The sequence below is a fragment of the Physcomitrium patens genome, chromosome 11 (assembly GCF_059467195.1).
Source record: "Physcomitrium patens ecotype Gransden chromosome 11, ASM5946719v1, whole genome shotgun sequence".
Classification (NCBI taxonomy): domain Eukaryota; kingdom Viridiplantae; phylum Streptophyta; class Bryopsida; order Funariales; family Funariaceae; genus Physcomitrium; species Physcomitrium patens.
Genome location: NC_143420.1, coordinates 14,735,987 through 14,757,842, shown reverse-complemented (window position 1 = coordinate 14,757,842; position 21,856 = coordinate 14,735,987). Strand labels below are relative to the sequence as shown.

The 21,856-nt window shown below is 36.5% G+C and overlaps 3 protein-coding genes across 3 annotated transcripts; 2 read left to right on the top strand and 1 right to left on the bottom strand.

Annotated features, from left to right (window-relative positions):
* Nucleotides 1-279: 279 nt before the first annotated feature.
* LOC112288673 (homeobox-leucine zipper protein HAT4) lies at nucleotides 280-1,826 on the top strand. The gene has a single exon (XM_024533139.3). The coding sequence runs from the start codon at nucleotides 567-569 to the stop codon at nucleotides 1,551-1,553; it is 987 nt and encodes a 328-aa protein (XP_024388907.1). The 5' UTR covers nucleotides 280-566; the 3' UTR covers nucleotides 1,554-1,826.
* A 5,591-nt stretch (nucleotides 1,827-7,417) lies between these two features.
* On the bottom strand, nucleotides 7,418-9,002 carry LOC112288672 (homeobox-leucine zipper protein HAT4). Its single transcript, XM_024533138.3, has one exon. It carries the CDS (start codon nucleotides 8,659-8,661, stop codon nucleotides 7,669-7,671), a length of 993 nt encoding a protein of 330 aa, XP_024388906.1. The 5' UTR covers nucleotides 8,662-9,002; the 3' UTR covers nucleotides 7,418-7,668.
* Nucleotides 9,003-15,013: 6,011 nt separating this feature from the next.
* On the top strand, nucleotides 15,014-16,537 carry LOC141045953 (uncharacterized). Its single transcript, XM_073537376.2, has 2 exons — nucleotides 15,014-15,253; nucleotides 15,364-16,537. The coding sequence occupies exon 2, from the start codon at nucleotides 15,768-15,770 to the stop codon at nucleotides 16,218-16,220; it is 453 nt and encodes a 150-aa protein (XP_073393477.1). The 5' UTR covers nucleotides 15,014-15,253; nucleotides 15,364-15,767; the 3' UTR covers nucleotides 16,221-16,537.
* Nucleotides 16,538-21,856: the final 5,319 nt, after the last annotated feature.

Genomic DNA, 21,856 nt, shown 5'->3' with positions numbered 1-21,856 from the left:
AGGGGGACGCCGCCCGGAGGACGGGCTAGCGCCCCTGCGAAGGCCAGGCCACGCTCCTCCATCGTGGCTCCTGGCGGCCCCCCAATCATCTGCTAAGCCAGCTCCTGGTTTGGCCAAACCCGCGCCCGACGCGCCCGCTGAATGGAAGGTTTTTTGGACTTGGGACCGCACCGCTCTTCCCGGTCCCGGTCTGTCTTAATTCCCTTCTGCTGCACCCCCCCGTCTAGCCAGTGCCTCAGACATTCCCCCTCTACCCTGAAAAAGCCTTTTTTCCCATCAATTGTGACCACCATTGCTGATCCATGTTCTCTCACTTCTACCCCCGCAGTCCAATTGCGATTGTTCTTCTCACTGGGTGGGTACTCTTGTTGGGAATTCCACTAGTGGTGTGTGTGTGGCCTCGTGAGTGTGAGGAGGAGGGGTCGCAAGGTTACGAGATTGGACAGGCGGGTTGTGGATGTGCGCTCTTTGTGACATGGAGGAGGTGGCGCTGTGAAGAGGTAGTTTGAGAGGGAAAAGAGTTCGTGAGGTGTGTGTGGTGTTGATTGACGAGGTTGTAGATAGTAATGGCGATGATGGTGGACGGGTGCGATAGGCCTCGTGAAGAGGCGCACAGAATGAGAGCCATGGCGAGCTCCGGAGCGAGTCTCGGGCTGGGCGTGGAGTTTTCGATGGTGCGCGGTGGTGATGGTGTCGGGCCGCGCTCGTGCCCGGTGCAGTTGGATCTGCTACCTTTGAGGCCGTCGTCGCAGTCGAATTCGAACTCGCAGGCGACGGCTCCGTCCGTGCCTTCGTCGACTTCGTACCGGGGTTTGGCGTGGCAGGCGCTGGTCGGTTCCACGACGAACTCCGGGAGCGGGAATGATGATGGAGAGGTGACGACGTATGCGAGTGGGGGACGGGGTGGGTCGCCGAGAGGTGGCATAGACGTGAACCAGATCCCGTCGACGGATGGGGAGGAGGAGGAAGAGGCGGCGGTGTCGTCGCCGAGCAGCATCGGGATGAAGCGGGGGCGTGAGAAGAGTGGGCAGGAGTTCGAAGTGGAGAGGGAGAGGAATACAACGTGCGAGATGAGCTCGCGGGGGGGAAGCGACGATGAGGACGAAGGGACGACGCGGAAGAAGCTGCGACTGTCGAAGGAACAGTCGGCACTGCTGGAGGAGAGTTTCAAGGAGCACAGTACGCTGAACCCGAAGCAGAAGAACGCTCTGGCGAAGCAGCTGGGTCTCCGGCCGCGGCAGGTGGAAGTGTGGTTCCAGAACAGGAGGGCTCGGACAAAGCTGAAACAGACCGAAGTGGACTGCGAGTTGCTTAAGCGATGCTGCGATTCGCTGAAGGAGGAGAACAGGAGGTTGCAGAAAGAGTTGCTGGAGTTGCGAGCCATCAAGGTGGCGCCTCCATGTGTGATATCGCACGATTACTACATGCCTCTGCCCGCGGCGACGCTGACGATGTGTCCGTCATGCGAGAGAGTGGCGACGGTGGACAACAGGTCGTTGACGTTTGCGAAGCCAGGGTTTTCACATTTGTCGCAATCAAGCGCAGCATGTTAGTGAGAGAAGGAGGCAGGTTTAGATGAGTTATTTTTAATTTATATTTTATTTTTTGGGTTAGAGGTTAATTTCCACGGGCACCTTCCATTGAAGAGGCGCGTCTTGTGTTGTACCAGTATTTTTTGTCTAGCCTCCTTTTTGCAAACGAGCTCTCATGGGCAGCGATGTTTCCTTATCTTTCTCTACCCAAGGCGGACCTTAAAGTACAGTTTACAGTGCTCTTTCTTAACGACTCATTGAGGAGAACGAGAACTCTTTACTCCTTTTCTTTCACATACCACCGATGTGTTCATCTTCCTGGGTCGCTTGTTCTTGGATTAAAATGATTCATGTTTTATTTACGTCGTTTTCTTTGATACAAACAACCTACCCGATGCCAAAATTAGTGGCTTGGTTGCATGAACAAAAATCGTTCATAATTTCTACAATTGAGATCGTTCTCGTAGCATCTCTTCTGTCCCAAGTGCGCCAAGTCGTGGTCTCAAATGAGATTGAAATTCTGCACTTCACCCCTCTTCACCTAAATCTGTCATAAGTCGAAGTATCCATTCCTCCGGAAACTTCTACTGCCATGTTAGTTACCAGATACTTCTCGTACCGGAAAAGGGTTACATGAATCGCGCAGGTCTGAGTCCCTACACGTCGACACAGTGTGGGGGATACCACCAATCTGCTTCAGATAGTATTGGCTCATCATAGGTACAGTAGGTCTTTACCTTTTCCGTGTACAAGGAGAGATTGGCCGGAGTGGGGTGACATTTTAACCCAATTAGCACTCGGTGGGTGAAGGTTTGTGATTCCAATACTGGAGAGAGAGGGATATGAAAGACAAACCCTAGAATCGAGATCCCCTGCGAAAGAGCTGGGGAAAAGTCGTCGAGTACCGTGAGGGAAAAAAAGCATCTACGGCAGCAGCGCTGCTGTAGATTATGTCATTCCTTCGTTGTTGCGAACCTCGTAGCTCTCGTAGCTCATGGCGCCAAAGGTGGTCGTAGCTCTTGGCCTTCTGGGGCGCGGCGAAGTTAACCCCGCAGCGCTGAATTGAACGAATGGATGATACATTCTGGATGATAGTTCCTGGTCAACTGCACCTGAGATGTTCATTGTAATTAAACCATGAAATGAAATTTTCATTTACACACACACACACATATATATATATATATATATATATATATATAGTAAATAAAATTTTATCTGAGGAGTAAATTTAATATTAATAGGATAAAGATGTACAAAGTTATACAAAAAGTACCATGTATACTACCAAAAACTGTATATTCATGCTACCAGAAACTCTCATGCAATGAAAAATAATTTGGAAAGTTTACAAAACACCAAATTTTGATAATCATTTTCAAGAAGAAATAAAATAAATAAATTATAGAGTGTAATTGATTTAATTGTTGTTGCTTAACCATGTTTGTGATTGTAAATCGATTATTTGGGTTTTCTTTCATTTATATAAGAACAGTAATTATTAATATTACAATTGTTGAAACGTATAAAAATCAAAAATCACAATGCACACAGTTTTTCATGCTTAAGTTTCATAGAAAATAAAGAGAGGAAAGCCTGATGAATGTGATTCCAAAATGATTTAAGAGGAGATTTTGTTACTTGTTTCAAAGAATTCAAAGCAACTTTAAGCACTCTAATACACACAAAGACTTTCTGTGGATAATTAAACTGAGCTTCACTGTAAACTATTTCGAACTTTGTTATGTTTCCTGATTGTTGAATAATTTGATTTGTTTTTTATTTTTATTTTTATTTTTAAAAATAAAATATGGTAAAACAAGTTTTGAATGACATTTCTAACACTATTCAGAAACAATAAAGAAACTAACACCAGGTTTTATTTTTAGAAAACATTTCTCATAAAGATGCTCAATGGGTCTTCAAAGATACTTACTATACTTCCCAACTAAACCAATCTTTTGTGGACTGGACACCTCAATTTTATACAAAATTATTCAATTAACAATAATGTTGTCAAAGCATTAGTACTTTAGTGTTGAAATTTCATTCAATCCTTTATATACGATTGTAAGACTATATGCAGTAATTGATTGTTAACAAATTTAATAAACTCTTGGATTAACACACATACATACTGATGTGCTTATATATACATATATCTATCTAGATATATTCACATGCAAAAGCACAAAAACATATATGTATGTATATATATATATATATATATCAATCGAATTGTTGTAAATGAGGTAGTAGTCATGTGTCATTGAACCAAAGCGGTATAAAATACAAAGTCATGTCTATATATATATATATATATATTCCCTTCTATTCATCTATCTTGTAAAGCAAAAAATTACAAACTTTGAAATCATTGTTCTGACTTTAAATTAATTTTTCAACGATACAAGCATTCAATTGGTTTACTGATATGTATTGGTTACTGTAGCTTTTCTCTGTTTAAAATTACAATACTCTTAAATTGTATAATGGCCATGATATTGATTGCAGTTTATATAAAACTACCTTAGCACAGAAGTTGCTTTTCATGACAAAGTGTTAACAGTAGTAAAAATACAAAGCTTATAAACAAGTCTTACATGATTACAGTTATACATATAGCATGCACAATTCATTAATGAAAGTATTTTTCATTTAATCTTTTTTAATAATAATAAATTGTCTGAAAAATAACATTATTGGTGGATAAGTTTGACTGTCAATGTTTTTGCAATATTGTTTACACATTTTTTATTTTTCATACTATTTAATTGATATTAAATAAAATTAATGCAAAAGCTTTTCATGCACTTACTTTAACACAACATGTTTTTTTCTTGTTTGTGAACATTTTTTCTTGTCTCTTTTTAACATTTCCATGTATCAATGAATGTGTCTTCATTCATTCATGTGTGTGTGTACATATATATATATGTGTGTGTGTATGAATAGCAATGGATGCAAGAAAAAATTATTCATCATAAAATTGATGATTTATAACATGTATACAAAAGGTTTGAACCACAAGATTTCAAGGCATATTTGAGATAGAATTTTTATAGAATTAACTATGACGAGATTTCACCAAACAAGACGTAAAATGGTTGTGGAATGTAAGGATGACACCAAAGAAGCCTTTCAACCAAAAGACTTGGTTAATGCCACTCAACAGCATAGCTCAATTTGGGAGATAATGTGAAGGTTCCGGACTCTCCAAAAACACAAATTCCCATATACCCACGTCAGCATGGCCAAGTCCGCACTCATGAGGGAGGAGGGAAAGCCTATCTTGATGGCAGCCATACTTTTCATTGTGTTTCCCTTTTTATTTTGTTTTTGTTTTTTTTTTTTTTTTTCCTTCTTTCTTTCTATATAATTGTTGACTGCAGTGGCAAGTCCTTGTGAACAGCTCGGGCAGGTTGGTGGGTGGCTGAGGTGGGTCAGGCATCAGTCTCGGGGAGAGAAGGTGCAAACATCGACAACCCAGAATGTTCCCGACTAATTCACAAGTCTGACCAACATCGTGCAACTTGGTCTATGGAGTTGACCAAACCTTGCCATGATCATGTTTGGATTATGGTGTATTCTGAGAAAATTGTATATACAATTTTGTTGTCTCTATGTGCATGAATGTATAATTATCTTTATTTAGTCATTGTCATGTTCAAAATAATGTTTGGTTACTTCAATGCATGCAATATGATTGTAGATTATAAGAAAACAAGAATACTGTTTTTACTATACTTGGTGGTTTTTGTTGTGTTTGAAATGCATGGAGATAATAGGGTTGGACATTCAAAAGAGCATTCATTTTGAAGTGGCCAATGTTCCACACCATTTGGTTGTCTCTATGACACAGTGGCTACTTGTTTTGTACTCATACATTGCAATGTGGCCCAGCTTTGCCATTTCAATTATTTTAAAGTGAAGTAACTGGATAGTTTATCATCTTGTACTGTTGAGTAGCCTTGTGTCTTGTTCAACATACTTGGATACTCTTCAATCAAGAACTTGTAAACAACATTTGTATAATGATTGATGAATGATAATGTTATTAAAATAAATTATTTAGTATTCTTTTATGATATATTTGATGATTTGACGTAGGCCACTTGGTTTTAGAATGAATACCAATCATTTCATATAAAAAGTAAAAAAATATAACTTGACAAAATAAAACTAATTTATTATATTCAGTTGACTATGAAAGTTGGAATTGTGAATGGTTATTTAGCCAACCCTAAATTGCATCAATCATGGATGTTGCAATTTTCAGTTAATCATTCAACCATTTGATCTTTAATAATAAAATATGAACTTGTGTATAACATCAAAATCTTCTTCTATTGTTTGGGGTAAGCTTATAAATAAATAATCAAATTTTTATAATTGTTAAAAACGTAGTGATCAATTGTACTTTAATAGCCCTAAACACAAGACTACAAGGTTCTTTGGTACTTAAATCTTGCATAGAAACAACAGTTGAAATTTAGTCTTTTCCTCACTGGCTGTGTTGGGTAGTGTGTTCTAATCATAACACACAATCTCCCACCACCACAGCAACAGCAAAAAGAGAAAGAAAAAAGAATAAAAAGTCCAAATACTGCATCTTATTCTAATGTATCCTTGAATTTGTGGAACCAGGGTAAGCCTAGTAGAGAGCTGAGAGGAATGCAGACATAATCAAACAGGGGACAGAATTGAAGGGTTGAGTGCCAATCAAGAGGAGCTTGTTTGACATCAGGCCAGCACCCACACATGAACAAATATGCTGAGCCCTAGTTAGAGGCAAGGATGACTTTGGATGTGGAACCCCTTTTCAATATGGATATGAGGAATATGGTGATTGTACAAGAGCTCCAGAACAAGAGTAGAGGAGGAATATGGTGGTGAGGTGGGCACCTAGACAGTCACACTGGTGTGGGTATAATCAAGGCACTCACTGTCTCCACACAACTGTCCAAATTCTTTGCTCTCCTGTGCATTCCCTACTCATAAGCTGGCATTTCTTTCACATCCAATGTCCAATGACCTGCAGCTGAAATATTTTTTTATTAATATTACTATTTTTTGTTAAATTTACATACATGTATATGCATTTTGTAAGCTTGATTAAAAAGTCCAAGGAGAGGGAGCTCTTGCAATATATTCTGAAGGAGTATCCAAGGCATAAAAGCACTGAGGGGTGGGTGTTGGAGTAAGCCAGTGGCACATGGCAAGCAAGACCAGGTCCAACTGAATACCATGTCCCCAGTACAGCCATTCAAAGTAGACAAGAGCAGTGGATCAATCATGTCCCAACAACCACCCTGGCATGACCAGCCCCTGCCTACATGCAATCAATCAAGGGATTCTATCATACAGTGCATCACATAATATCACAATCAGTGACAACACCAGTCCAACAACCTTAGCAGGGCACGAAACCAAGCGAAAAAACTAAGCTACAATGTTGTCAAACCTGACACGCCCCCACACACACAACCTGTATCACGACCCCCCACAAAGACTGACATGCTGCGTTCTCTCTCTTCTGTTGTACTATGAAAGTGTCAATATGATCGTCAGGATGAAAATGTTGCATTCGCAATTCAAGGGTAGGGACAATTGTGCAGAGAGTCAGAGCTGTGGACGCGGGCGCCACACATCCCATATTAATTTTGGCATTCAAATGGTGTAGCAGGGTTTGTCTCGCGTTGCCAGTCAGTGGATGCTTGGTACTAATAATGGTGGTTCGAGTACTAGCGGACTATATCTTCATGGTCAATACTCATGGTATTTTTCCCTTCCGGAGCCCATTTGTGGGAGTTATTTATTCTCTTCATCCATCCATTATGCAGAATACTTGCCTGCCATTGCAGTAACCAGGAGAGAAACTAAGAGAGAGTGCAAAATATTTTCTTTCGAATGAATTGTACAGACATCAGCTCATGGCGGGACTGTACAAAAAGATCTGTACATAAGATCAACAAGCAAAAATTGTTCTAGAACTATGTGAGAATGGCTGACCGTTAATTGTATAGAACAACACGAGGCGCGCCTCTTCAATGGAAGGTGCCCGTGGAAATTAACCTCTAACCCAAAAAATAAAATATAAATTAAAAATAACTCATCTAAACCTGCCTCCCTCTCACTAACATGCTGCGCTTGATTGCGACAAATGTGAAAACCCTGGCTTCGCAAACGTCAACGACCTGTTGTCCACCGTCGCCACTCTCTCGCATGACGGACACATCGTCAGCGTCGCCGCGGGCAGAGGCATGTAGTAATCGTGCGATATCACACATGGAGGCGCCACCTTGATGGCTCGCAACTCCAGCAACTCTTTCTGCAACCTCCTGTTCTCCTCCTTCAGCGACTCGTAACACCGCTTAAGCAACTCGCAGTCCACTTCGGTCTGTTTCAGCTTTGTCCGAGCCCTCCTGTTCTGGAACCACACTTCCACCTGCCGCGGCCGAAGACCCAGCTGCTTCGCCAGAGCGTTCTTCTGCTTCGGGTTCAGCGTACTGTGCTCCTTGAAACTCTCCTCCAGCAGTGCCGACTGTTCCTTCGACAGTCGCAGCTTCTTCCGCGTCGTCCCTTCGTCCTCATCGTCGCTTCCCCCCCGCGAGCTCATCTCGCACGTTGTATTCCTCTCCCTCTCCACTTCGAACTCCTGCCCACTCTTCTCACGCCCCCGCTTCATCCCGATGCTGCTCGGCGACGACACCGCCGCCTCTTCCTCCTCCTCCCCATCCGTCGACGGGATCTGGTTCACGTCTATGCCACCTCTCGGCGACCCACCCCGTCCCCCACTCGCATACGTCGTCACCTCTCCATCATCATTCCCGCTCCCGGAGTTCGTCGTGGAACCGACCAGCGCCTGCCACGCCAAACCCCGGTACGAAGTCGACGAAGGCACGGACGGAGCCGTCGCCTGCGAGTTCGAATTCGACTGCGACGACGGCCTCAAAGGTAGCAGATCCAACTGCACCGGGCACGAGCGCGGCCCGACACCATCACCACCGCGCACCATCGAAAACTCCACGCCCAGCCCGAGACTCGCTCCGGAGCTCGCTATGGCTCTCATTCTGTGCGCCTCTTCACGAGGCCTATCGCACCCGTCCACCATGGTACCCATCGCCATCCACCACAATCCCGACGATTTTGCAACACGCACCACCACTACTACCACCAACGCGATCCCTACCACCAACACTTTAACTTCTTCTTCACAGCTCAACCTTATCCATGTCTCAGCAAACGCACATCCACAACCCTTACAAAGCAACAACCCGCCTTCCCCGTCCTCCTCCTCCTCCACGTCCAGTTCACTCAGCAACTTCAACACACCCCACGCAAAGCTCACCCCGATGTAGACCAAATGCTTGACCCAACACCATACGCAACACAAAAGCACACCCTGGATTCCGAACCTATATCACTCACTCACTCTCTCACTCACTGTCCCGGATAATTGGGCTACTAGGTGACCTGAGGATTAAACCTATAGGCGTTCGATCCCGGGCTAAGGTCGGGCGTGCGACCTGTAGCAAACCCCAGCCCGACCCAGCCCGACCCGACCCGACCCGCGGAAACGGCGGGACCGGGTTGGGCCAATCTGGTCGTGACGAGCATGCGATGGCGATGATTGGGGTCGAGGAATTTGCCAGTGTGAATGGGGTCTATTTGGTGTCATCATCCAACACGATGCCGGATCGTGGGTGGTGCGATGGTTGGACGGTCTCCCCCCCAAACACTTGCGTAGGAGTGTCCCCTACCTTCCCTTCCTTTTACGTTTTCTGTTACTTTCCTTCGTCGCTTTTGGCTTTTTTAGCTTTTGCTCGACCTCCAGTATTAGCCCACCTCCCCCCAAATTAAAACCCTAACTAAATCTGAAGCCACCTGCTCCTTCTCTTATTCCTCGCATCGCATCGCATCCGAGCTCTCACTTCAGGATATTATTAGTGCTCGCCGGCATGCTCGAGCTTTCGCTTCCTGGTTCGCTTGTCGTGGCCGGGACCCACGGCGTCTGGGACCCGCTGCGATGCAAATGAGTGGTGGAATTATGGGCTCGCGGGTTTCTACAACTCTTCCCTTCCCTCCCGGAGCTCCTGAAATGGATGTGGCAGCAGTTGTTGCTATACCTGGAGGTCCAATACTTTGTGTGTTCACAGCATGTTCTCCGCAGAATAATGCAGTGTGTGTGTGCTCGCAACGACGAGTCAGCTCCCATCCCTCATGCCAAAATGCTGGAATATAGAACCCGTATTCCTAATTGGGTCTGATTCCCAACTATTTCCTTTTGTTTTTGTTTTTATCTCCCCCCCGCCCCTGCCTTTGTCCTCTTCCCTCCCCCTTTTTTTTTTTGCCTTTCATATAGCAATTTCTGGTGCGTGATTGTTTTGTCTCTTGGGATGGCGCTTGTGGATACTTTATTGGAAAAAGGCTCCTTCGACAGGGTGCTTCTATTTGTGGTAGGTAAATTTTGTTTCTTTCCTTTTAATAGTTTTACTTTACCGTCTTTTAGTTGGACTAGAGGATATAGATGTGGACTCAACTCTCCCCATCCAACATGGACATGAATGACAGAAAGGACAAATTATGTATGTGGCGCAAATCCAAGTTGTGGTCGAATTTGTCTGAAATGACCTAAAACTACCTGAAGAAGGCAAGTACTGAAAACTACCCAAATCAGTGTTTAATTGTGGGTTTAATTATTACTCACTGCATATTTCTTCACCTGTTCGTCGATCTGGATATGGATGCTGTCAGTACTTCACAGCATCCAGGTATCCATTGAACACCAGCAATAGTTTATTTGTTAAGTTTGCAATGGATTTACTGAGCATCACTACACAAGAGTCACAAATCACTGTGTAGAATATACAGTTACAATACAAATAGTCAAAGAAGCATTCTTGTTACTTATAATACCTTTTTCATGTACAATGTACAGATTGTTTGAAGTGTAGTACATCCTATACAGTCTGCATTTTTTTTCAATAAAGAATTACATTAACTGTTTTTTTGTTTTGTTGTGCATGCCTGTACGCACACACAAAACTTTATGATCAGTTTAGGAAGGCAAACCCAGATAAAATTGGTTAACTAGATCTCAATCGAAGTACACTTCTAATGTACAAGGTAATAGGATGGCTGAACTCCTATTTCCTGATATATATATATATATATATATATATGAGTATGTGTTGGAGACAGGTGTACAACAGGTGCGGTTAAGGAGGAGGATAAGTCTCCAATTGTAGACCTAGTTTGGAAATGGAAGAATGAAGGGGAAAAGGGGTAAGGGACAAGGCATGGCCATGGACAAAATATAGCAGTGCCTCCAGAAGTAGAGAGAGTATCCTCCTCCAGCTGGAGTTGGAGTTGAAGGAGGAGCCACACAATGATCACCACTAACTAGTGCTCAGCAAGTAGTAGTAGTTGTTGTATCATTCTGCCTCACCCATTGGACACATGATGTGTGAGGAATGAAATAGAATGGAATAGAATGGGGATGAGTGGCACTTCTTAAAAACAAAAGGGGGGGGGATAATAAAAAATAAGTATCTATGCAAATAGGGGGTGGGGAGATACTAAATAAGATGCCATTAGAGGATTCGGGTTGTAGGGTAAGGTGTGACCCTTCTTCCTTGATTAGAGAAGAAAGGGGATGTATGGAGTTTGGATGGGGAAATCTCCCCCCTCCCTCCTTTTATTGATATTAATGTTATTAATACTTATGTTTAGGTTTATTTTGATTTTCTCCCCTTTAAAACTATATATCTCACGAATCCCAACATTCATTGGGGTAAAAATGGTAAGAGCAGTGATCGGAATGATGGGGGCTGCTGAGGTGGACAGTGGAACGAGGATGGGGCTGCTGAGGTGGACAGTGGAACGAGGATGGGGCTGCTGAGGTGGACACTCGAATGCTGATGAGGATGATCATTATCTTCTTTTTCAGAGTGCCCATGACTCATCTCTCTAATCCTCTTTCTATCCTTCCTGTATTCATCTTTATTTATTTTATAATTTGTTCACAATATTTTTCATCCATGAAATGGGTTCAGATGCTGTGAGTTGGATGACATGCGTGGATGAATGATAGCAATGTACAAGGGTCTTCCACAGCAGATGCGATATCCATTAATATGTCATTCCCACAAATCTAGAATAAACAACACTAATAATAAATCGCACTCAATTATACAAGTACAGGGTGGATGAATATGCGACTGATGATTTACCTATTAAAAAACAATGTTACAACCAAAAAATGCATCATGTGTACAGTTATATCTGTTTCTGTTTTTTAATACTGCATTGAAAATACATGGGTGCAGACATATGCTAAGTTTTAAATATCGAGAACCAGTGAAATCATAAACTTGTACGACATAAAATAAAAATTATTCTACTGTTAGTGACAGTTCGGAACACAATAAACTTAAATCATACATGGGATGACCGCTGGACTATGTAGTTGATGAAGTACATGAAAATCGGTGAAATTGCAAGAAATGATACACTATTTTTATTCGCTGTGATGAAATTTAAGTACATTGTAATTTTCGTTTAGGAAAAAGTATTTTATGTTCATTGAACATTGTCATTTAGACATATTTGTATGCTCACTGAAAAAGCAATTGTTTACAACATAAATTTGAGGCTTTTAGAGTGTATTACTGTTTAGCTAACAAAGTGTATAATCAAATCAAATCAAATCAAGAGTATTTGGTCAAAATTGGATTGGAAGGTTAATTAGATGAATCAACATGTCATCACATCTTCAATGTAGAAACTTGGAAAATGGAAGGGACAGTTATAAATTTTACTTCCATGGATACCAAGAATGAAAAAAGTAGGTTTCAAAAACAGAGGTTGCAAGGATCTATTTTTCTATAACATCAAAGATTGATTATAAAATGATTAAATTACTAATGAATGTATCGTTAATTATGAAAGTAACTTCCAAATTAATCAATAACTCTTCAAACTCGTATCTTGAAGAATCAAAGCTATCTTACGTTGTGTGTAAATAGACTACTGATAATTCACCCAATCTAACTTTTTAAAATTTGAAACTGTTATATTATTATTATTATTATTATTATTATTTGATGTAACTGAAGTGGTCTGTGTTTTGATTTTTGATTGTTTACATGTGGATGCATGCAATTACATGAAAGTTGAGGGACAACAAGAGAAAACGAAAAGAAGAAAGCAAGCATGAAAGAGTATACTGTGTTTGAGAAGATTGTTGCAGCTCACTTATAAATTATCATTATTGTTTAGAAAAAAACATATGTACAATGAATTGAATACCCAAAGGCAAATTAAAATAGGTATTATTTGTTTTCATTTATTTTTTACTTTTTGATTTTGCAATGATTTTTTTGAATCATAACTAATTAATTATTTAGTTTATTAAGTGTTGAGTTTGGATACAGTGTTTAGAAAGTAAAATATTATTTTTGGCAATGATGAAGAACACAATCATTTATTTGTGTGTTTTGTGTTCTTCTCTGAAGCCTTTAAACCTCTTCCAAACCAATTGTGAGTTGGATATTTGTGTGAATTGTTGATGGATAACTAAAACATCAAAACCATGTGATGCTTCTACATAGCACAAGTTGCCATGTGTTTGTGGATATACCTATCAAGTATGGTTCATGTGTATTAATAAGGAATAAATAATTTTTATTTGCACTTAAGTGTGTCTTAAAATCCCCATTATTAGCTAAAGTCCAAAATATATATGAATTTTAGTTGATTTGGTTTGATGCAATATTAGTTTTTAATATATATGATATCACATGTTATCATATTTGACATATGTATACATGTTTGATACATACATACATACATCCTTTCAGGAATACAAAATAAATTATATATATACATACATTTAATAAAAATCAATACTTGTATGCAATGCTGGTATAATTTTATTTGATTTTAATATTTGATTTATTTATTTATTTGGACATTGGTGATGATGAAATCAATCAATTCTACAGCTTCATTTCCATTTCCAACAGTACATACATTATTTTTTTTGTTTTTTGTTTTTTTTTATTTTTATTTCACCAATTTTATTGATCCATTCACATCCCCCTTTCATTTTGTTTTTTCTTTTGTCATTTTCCTGAAAAATCATTAAACAGAGGTCTCTATCAATCATATACTCCATGCAACCGCAACACAGAAATTTGGTACAAGGTCCAAAATTTTCCTGAATACATGTTGTTTTCTAACTGACAAATATCTATAAATTCATCAGAGTTTATTTTTGCGATAAATTTTACGCAAATTATAAAAAGCAGCCGCATTCATGGTATTGCAGATCAAATTGTGTGAGTCTAAATTATTTTAAAGTATACATTTAAATATACACAAACTATCAATCACATTGGTATGTTTGAGTCGGACATTTTGGTATGCAACTTCCAGTTATTTTCTCTACCAAAACTTTGAATAACTTCACAAACGTCTCAAAACAAAAACATGTAATATTCCCAGTTTTGCAAAAACACAAAAAATGAATATCTAATAATAACTCATCCTTTTACGACACTTTGATCGTCTACTAATAATGCAAATCTTGAGCATTTGTTGTTGAAACGACAATCTACCACATCACAAAATTTATAATAACAAAAATTATCCAACGCATTAAAAAAATTCAGGAAGCAATCTAATTGTATATCTACATATCCTATTCTAAATCATAATACAAATGTGCTCTGTTTTTTTATTTTTTATCTTGACCGATTGAGTTTTTGTAAAATAAAGACAAATCATGATACATTCATCCGTCTACCTATCTAGTAACTCATTCCATCCTGCAGTCGCTCCATCACGCATCGATTCATAAATGTCTCCCTTGATTCATTCAAAAACGCATCCATTCCATAGTAAAGCAATTCATTCATCAAAACATGTTAGTCGAGGAATCATTGACCAGAATAAGAAGGTAGAAAGTAGGATGCGCCCACGTCGCCGCTGCTGCGACGAAGCGCAACGGTGCGGAAGAGGGGATTCGTTTCTCTGCGCATCAGGGGAAGCATCAGGGTGGACGGATAGACGGATGGACAGGAGGGAGGGACAGACAGCCAGACACATTAACAGACACACACACCCACGGCACGGATCCTAATGCAATCTTTCGCAAAGCTGCCGAATCCCCCATTGCCACAGCACCCGCAGACGAGCATTGAAGAAGCACAACCCAACAATCCAACCCCCACTTCACAGCCAGTCCTCATGAGTAGAAGCGCTGCAAAAGGATCTCTGCAACCCTCAATGATTGGCTCCTGCCCCCACCCTACCTCAACCCCAAAACCAACAACGCTACACAACGTAACTGTTGCTTACCACCCTACCTTACCCCCTTCGTTTGTTGACTCAGCTTTGCCAAACCTTCCTCATCCTGTCGCCGGTAAAAATTATATATAATTTGAGGATTTGAATCCCCAAATCGACATAATCTCCCACCTGTCCGTTTCCTTCTCGCACCGCAATGCAGTGGGCGGTGGCTGCGGCCTGCAAATCGATTGACGGTCGATGTTGTTGTGATTTTTCTCGCTCTCTTCGCCTTCTCCTACCACGTATCCGTGAGAGAACGAGGGTCGAAAACAAGGACTCTGTTCTCATTTAGGGTTTTAATGGAAGGGATACAGGGCGAGGCAAGCGGGGTAGACATTCCACCGCGCGGAACGGCAAACTACCGAGTGAGTTTTGTGGGGTTTTCTTGGAGTGTTATGGGTTTTTTCCCCTTCAATTTTTATTTGTTTTTCTATTTTTACTATTTGATATTATCAATTTTTTCTCTATCCCCCAGTGATGATTCCGATGAAACCGAGCGCGATGGAGCCATCATAAGACAAAGGCAAAGATTCGTCAGAAAGCGTGGGGAAGCTTTGATCATGTGGGACAGGATCCATAATCATTTGACGGCATCAGGACGGAGACGCATAAAGACACACAGACACACAGACACACAGAGAGAGAGAAGAAAGGGAAGAGAAAAAGAGAAAGAGAGAGCGAGTGCCCCCTAGGACAGCCCTCCTCTCTTACTTTCGGGTGGGATGGAGGGGCTTTTCTTTTTCTTTTTTATCCTCCCATCCTCGACCGTCCGTCCGTCCGTCCGTCCGTCCGTCCGTCCGTCCACCCATCCGTCTGTCCGTCTGGTCAGACTACGCCATCATGGCCGACCACCTCTGACGAAACGCCGTCACTGCAATCATGATGCGGATGATGGCCTCGCGCTGGCACTCCCACGACCCGCGCGCCGTTGTCGGTGACCAGGGGACCTCCCTACTCTGCCTGCCTTGCCCCTGCCCTGCCACTGCCCACTGGACGCCACCTACCCATCCATCCATATCTCATACGAATACTTATTCATCCATATACGAGCGCTATTCTCGCCCACACCCGGCGTCAATAATGAAGGGCTGGCTGCTGCTGCCGCGGAATGATGGGACCCACTTTTCCTTCCCTTGGGTGTCCCACCCGTGCCAGAGATGGCTCACCCGGCCTCTTTTTCTCCTCTTGGTGTTGCTACTCATGATGACCCGCCCCCCTTTCCTTTGTCCTGCGCCGGACTGGCTCCATCTGGTCCCCAACTTTTCTGACATCACGTATGATTGGATTGATGAGGCTCCCCTCCCTGGATTGGGCCGGGTTGGGCCGGGTTGATCCATCTCACCCCCCCCCCTCCCCCACCCGCTCACCTCGCCAACGAAGGGAACGGTGGCGGGGTCTCCGAGGATGAGCCCCTCTTCCTTCATTTTGTCCTCTGTACTTGCAATTCGCTTTTATTGCATTACAACATTGAATTATTGCTTTGGGGAATTGGTGTTCTAAAAGAATATACATGATTTGGAGTTTGAAACTATACACAAACACACACACACACACACACACACACATATATATATATATATATATATATATATAATTAGTATGTCTATTTGAGTTCTTAACGAAGAGTGTTGTATGATAGACTACTGCAACGTGCTCAATGTCGTACATGTATTTTAATTTGGAATTTATTCATGAAATTCCTCTTGATTGTCTCAGGGAATAAAAAATGTAGTAAATGCGAGAATTTTGAATCCCTGAAATAGCATTATAATCCACAATGTATTTTAGTCTTGAGAATTTTGTTTTTTTGTTTTTGTTTTGTTTTTGTTTTTTTTGTTTTTTTTATTTTTTTATACTGTTGTATTCTAATTGTACTCCTGTCTGGCATGAAGGTAGGGTGTGAAGGGTTTAGAACTAAATATAAAATAGAAACAGAATTAGATAAGAAAAACCTCTGAAGAAAATAAATTTAAATATCCATGGAATTGAACTTGAGGTGGCAAGCTCGGAGAGAGACTTTTTGTGAAAATTGTTTGAGGCACAAAGAGAATTTTACTTGTAAATGTTTTAAACGCTAATATTTTTAAAAATACATACACATATATATATATATATATATATATATATAGTAGAACACTTAATCTTGTGATCATTTTGAGCAATAATATTTCATAAATAAATAAATAATAATATATATATATATATATATATATATATAACTTATTGTACCACTTTGTTAACTTGTGTAAGGTTTATCACTATTTCTGTTTAGAAATGGAAATTATAATCAAGTTTTCATGTAGTATTTAATACAAAAAATGGATTGAATTGACTATTTAGAAGTAAGACACAAGCCAAATCTTAGACTTCTAAAATAAAAATACTATGCAATGGTCAATAACAAAGTATTACAAATGATATTGGTTGTAAGGATATGTTTTTTATTTTAAAATTTAAATTAATTGATTTCGATTTGGTTTTATTTTATTTGAATCTAAAGAGTAATATTATATAAAAAAGAATATTTTTAAATTTTCTTTACAAATATTAAGATCCTTCTTAAAGAAATATCTCTACAATACTAACTATGCAACTATTCCATGAATCTTTCTTCTTACTACTATCATTCACAACAATTCTTAAGTTTTATTGATGTGCTCCAACTTGAAATTAAATTAATTAATGCAAAAGTGAAACATCTATCACAATAATAAATATGCAATAACTTGTCTACTATAGTAATTATTGCATGGTAAATAAACAAAATTAAAATTATATTTTAGAAAGAAAAGAATCTATAAGAATACTGATTTAAATTTCTAATTAATAACTACCAATTCTGAGATAAAAAACATGTTTTCATTATATTCTAAGAAAATCTGCAAAAAACAGTATAAATATTAACACTTTAATTAAATAAGAGAATATCAAATCAAAAAGGAAAAACTTATTTTGGATAAATTTTCCTAATTAAAAATAAATATGAATATATATAATGCTGATTTAATATATAATCTGAAGAAATAAATAAGCATATTTCCAATAAGTGCAAAGAAAACTTCAACAAATATGTCTTAAATTTTATTTATTCTAAGCATTTAATTAAAAATAGGTTAATTACATAGTTTATTTCCGCCTATATAATAGTTATGCTGCAAGCTTTTAGTCATTCTAATGTCATGCAAGAACCAAAAGAAGATAAATAAAATCAATTGATACCACTTCCAATATCAAGTTAAAGATCTAAAGACAACTAAAGTAACAAGTAGATCAAATTTAAAACATTTGTTGTTTTATCTAGATCTTTTATACCAAATATTAAGACTAAAAAAATATATAAATGGAATTTAAACTTTTTATAGAAATAATTTATTAAAGTATAATTTTATTTTTCAAAACTAATTTTTTTCTTGATACTTATTGAATGATATATCTACAACAAATGTGAAGATATAATTGTATCTAATTTATTTTTCTAGATTTTCTTAAAAAAGAAATTATCTACTTAAAATATTTTATTTATTTTTACTTATTTTTAATTATATATATTTTAAAGTATTATATGTATCTATATATATATATATAGATAAATTAATAAAGTCCAAATTTTATATATCATAAATTAATAAAGTCCAAATTTTATTTGAATGGAGTTAGTAGAACAATAAAATTTTATTCTCTAAAAAGTTGATTGATAGGTTTTGTCCCTCATCAATTTTTTTTATTTTTTATTTTTTTTTATTTGTAAATGCCATCGATGTATTGTAATTGAAATATTTATCAAATATAATATTTTGATATTATTTAAATATAAATATATGAAATTATAAATATTATTTTGATTCTTTAAAGTATTAATAAGAAATTAAAGTAAAAGTAATTTAAAAAAATTATAAATATAAAATCTTAATAAATCTTAGAAATAATTAATTTTTAATGGTTTAATATTTTATCTTACTCATGATAATTTGTATTTAATTCTTAATTCAAATGTCTAAAATAGTCTTCTATCCATATTTCTTACTCATTAGAAATTTATAAATAATATTTAGTAGACAAAAGTATAGAAAAGAATTTCATAATATTTAAGTGATTTATATAGAAAATAAGATTTTTAATTTATTAAAATATATAAAAAATAAATAAAGTATGAAAAATTAATATTTTAGAAGTATTTATTGGAATTTATTTAGGATTTTAAAGAAAGTTTTAGAACATTTTTTTAAAGATTTTGGTAAAATAACTTTTATTACTTTTACAAGCTATATTGAAGAATTTGAGCAAAATTTAAAGTATCTACAAGATTCATAGATTACTTGGATATTTATAAATATTAAGGTAAAATCAAAATTATAAAAAAAGATGTTTTACTTATACAAACCAAAACAATCAATAACTATAATAGTAATAGAAGAAAATAAAGTGTGTAAGTTTTATGTTATCAAAGACAAAAATGCAAAGAATGTAAATGAGTAAGTCAAACATATGTCAAAGAAAGATAAAAAAAAGATATAAGTAAATATATATTTTCAAGAAAATACTTGAATTGCTATTGTTAAAGACCAAGAAACTAAAAACTCTTGAAATTAATCTGGAAGCAAAAAATAGAATGAATTGGTAAGAATGTAAAAAAGTATTATCCTTGCTTCTATATATATTATTTAATTAAGAACTATGTGACAACATTCTATACAACGTCTAACATGTGTTTAGCTTGCAAGACACATGTCTAGTTTGCAAAGCAAACTTCTTATATGTGTGTCTTATGTCCAATTTGTTGGCCAAGTTTTTAACCTACCAATCACCTATAAATACATATAAAGACAAAACCATATCTATGAAGCTTCTAAAAAGTTATTTCATAAGATATTATTTAATTAATTTATTTTTATATAGTTATATTATCTAAATAATTATTAAAGTATATATATATATATATATGTCCATGATATTATCCTTCATTTTAGAGAAGAGTTCTATGAGGAGCGGTAATTACATGTTGAAGAAGTCTAAGATACAACAAATTACATTTGCTACATATTCTAAATTTTTTTTCTTTCAAATGTAATTGATAGGTCTTTTCTACTATTGATAGTATTTCATATATAGGTAAGAAGACTACCTTAAGACTTGATTATTATTCGGACATTCATAAATTTCTTCAAATAAAATATTTATAATATTATTAAAAGTAATTTCTACTTTCAATAATATTACCAAATATTAGAAGTCTCTTTTAAGATTGTGATATCAAATATGTTCTATTTAGCTATTTAGCTAAAAAACAACATATTATTCTTAATGTTCTCCATTTCTATTTTATTATCGTAAAAGCTTTGACAATCACAATAGCTTATTTGGTAATTTAATAAAAAATAGCTCTTAAGTTAAATTTGTTGGTTGTAGATTCTCTATTTCATTAATACTACAAATACAAACAAACCACAATCAAAGATATAAGATAGAGTAGAAGCTTTATGAAACATTGTTTCTTTTTTAATAAAGAATTGCTTCACTCTTTGTTTTGGTTTTGATGGCTATTGTCAATAAAAAATTTTGACCTTTTTTGTTGCATTTACAAGTTTCTTGAATGACTTTCATGTGCATTCACTATTATCATATGTGCACTAATTTATAAGATATTTCAACTTATTTTGACATCTCTTTTAATCTAAGACTTCTTCAATTTCAAACTCTTGATTATTTTCCATTTTTATAAGAAGAGATCATATTTTTTTTCTTTTCAATATATCTACTATCTTATATAGATCAAAAAAAGATACATCAAACAAATGATGGAACATCAAAGATTGTAATAGGTATAATTTATAAGAAATTATATTGATTTGTTTATAAATTAAAAAATCATTTAAGTCTATCATAATCTAACTTGTTATAAAAATAAATAGTATTGACATTTTTTCAAAAGTAATCATATCCTATTGTCCACATAAAATTAAACTTATTCTTTTCAATAAGAACTTTCATTTTCATTTTCATTTTCATTTTCATTTTTTTTTTTTTTTTTTTTCTTTTTTTTTTTTTTTTCTTTTCTTTTCTTGAACTTATTTTAATTATGATTTTATTTTTTCATGTAGCTTTGATAAACAATTTTTCAAATGTTTTTCCATAGGATTATTAACTTTTATAAAGTGAAAAGCATCAAGTCATGGATTATAACTATAATTAATATAGAAATATATTTATTAAATAAAAGAATATATCATATTATTATAAGTAAATTCTACCAATGACAAAAGAATTATCTATTAATTTTAATAACAGTTAATGATAAATTTCAAATTTTACTCCAAAACTTGATTCTTTACTTCTATTTATCAATCAATTTGAGGATAAAAAGCCAAAGATAATTTTATGTATATCTTTAATATTTTTAAAAAATTATCTAAAACTTTGACAAAAATTGAGTTTCTTTATTTAATATAATATTTCTTGATAATCCATGATATCAATAAATATTGTTAAAAAAAATTTGAGTTATTTTTTTACATGTGATAGATTTTGTATATGATATAAAATATGTCATCTTAATGAAAAATTCTACTATTATAAATATAAAATTATAAGAACTAGAAATTCAAAGATCTATAATGAAATCTATAGAAACAAAAGACTATAGTTATTTTGATATGTGAAAAAGTTTGTAAGATCAATGTCAAAGAAGTTTTTGATCTTAAACAAATATCACATGATTGTATAAAGTCTTTAAATGTCTTCTATCTTTGAGACCACCAAAAATCTTTCAAGATTTATTCAAATATCTTTTTATATCTAAAATACCACATAGTTGGAAAGTTATGATAAGCTTGTAGAACTTATAATTTTACTTCATCTTTTCAAATATTTAACATCTTTTATAATAGAATATATATTTTTTAATTTAAACTTAGAAATATCATAAAATTTAGAAGAATTATTTTTAATATTACAAAACAAGATGATCTAAG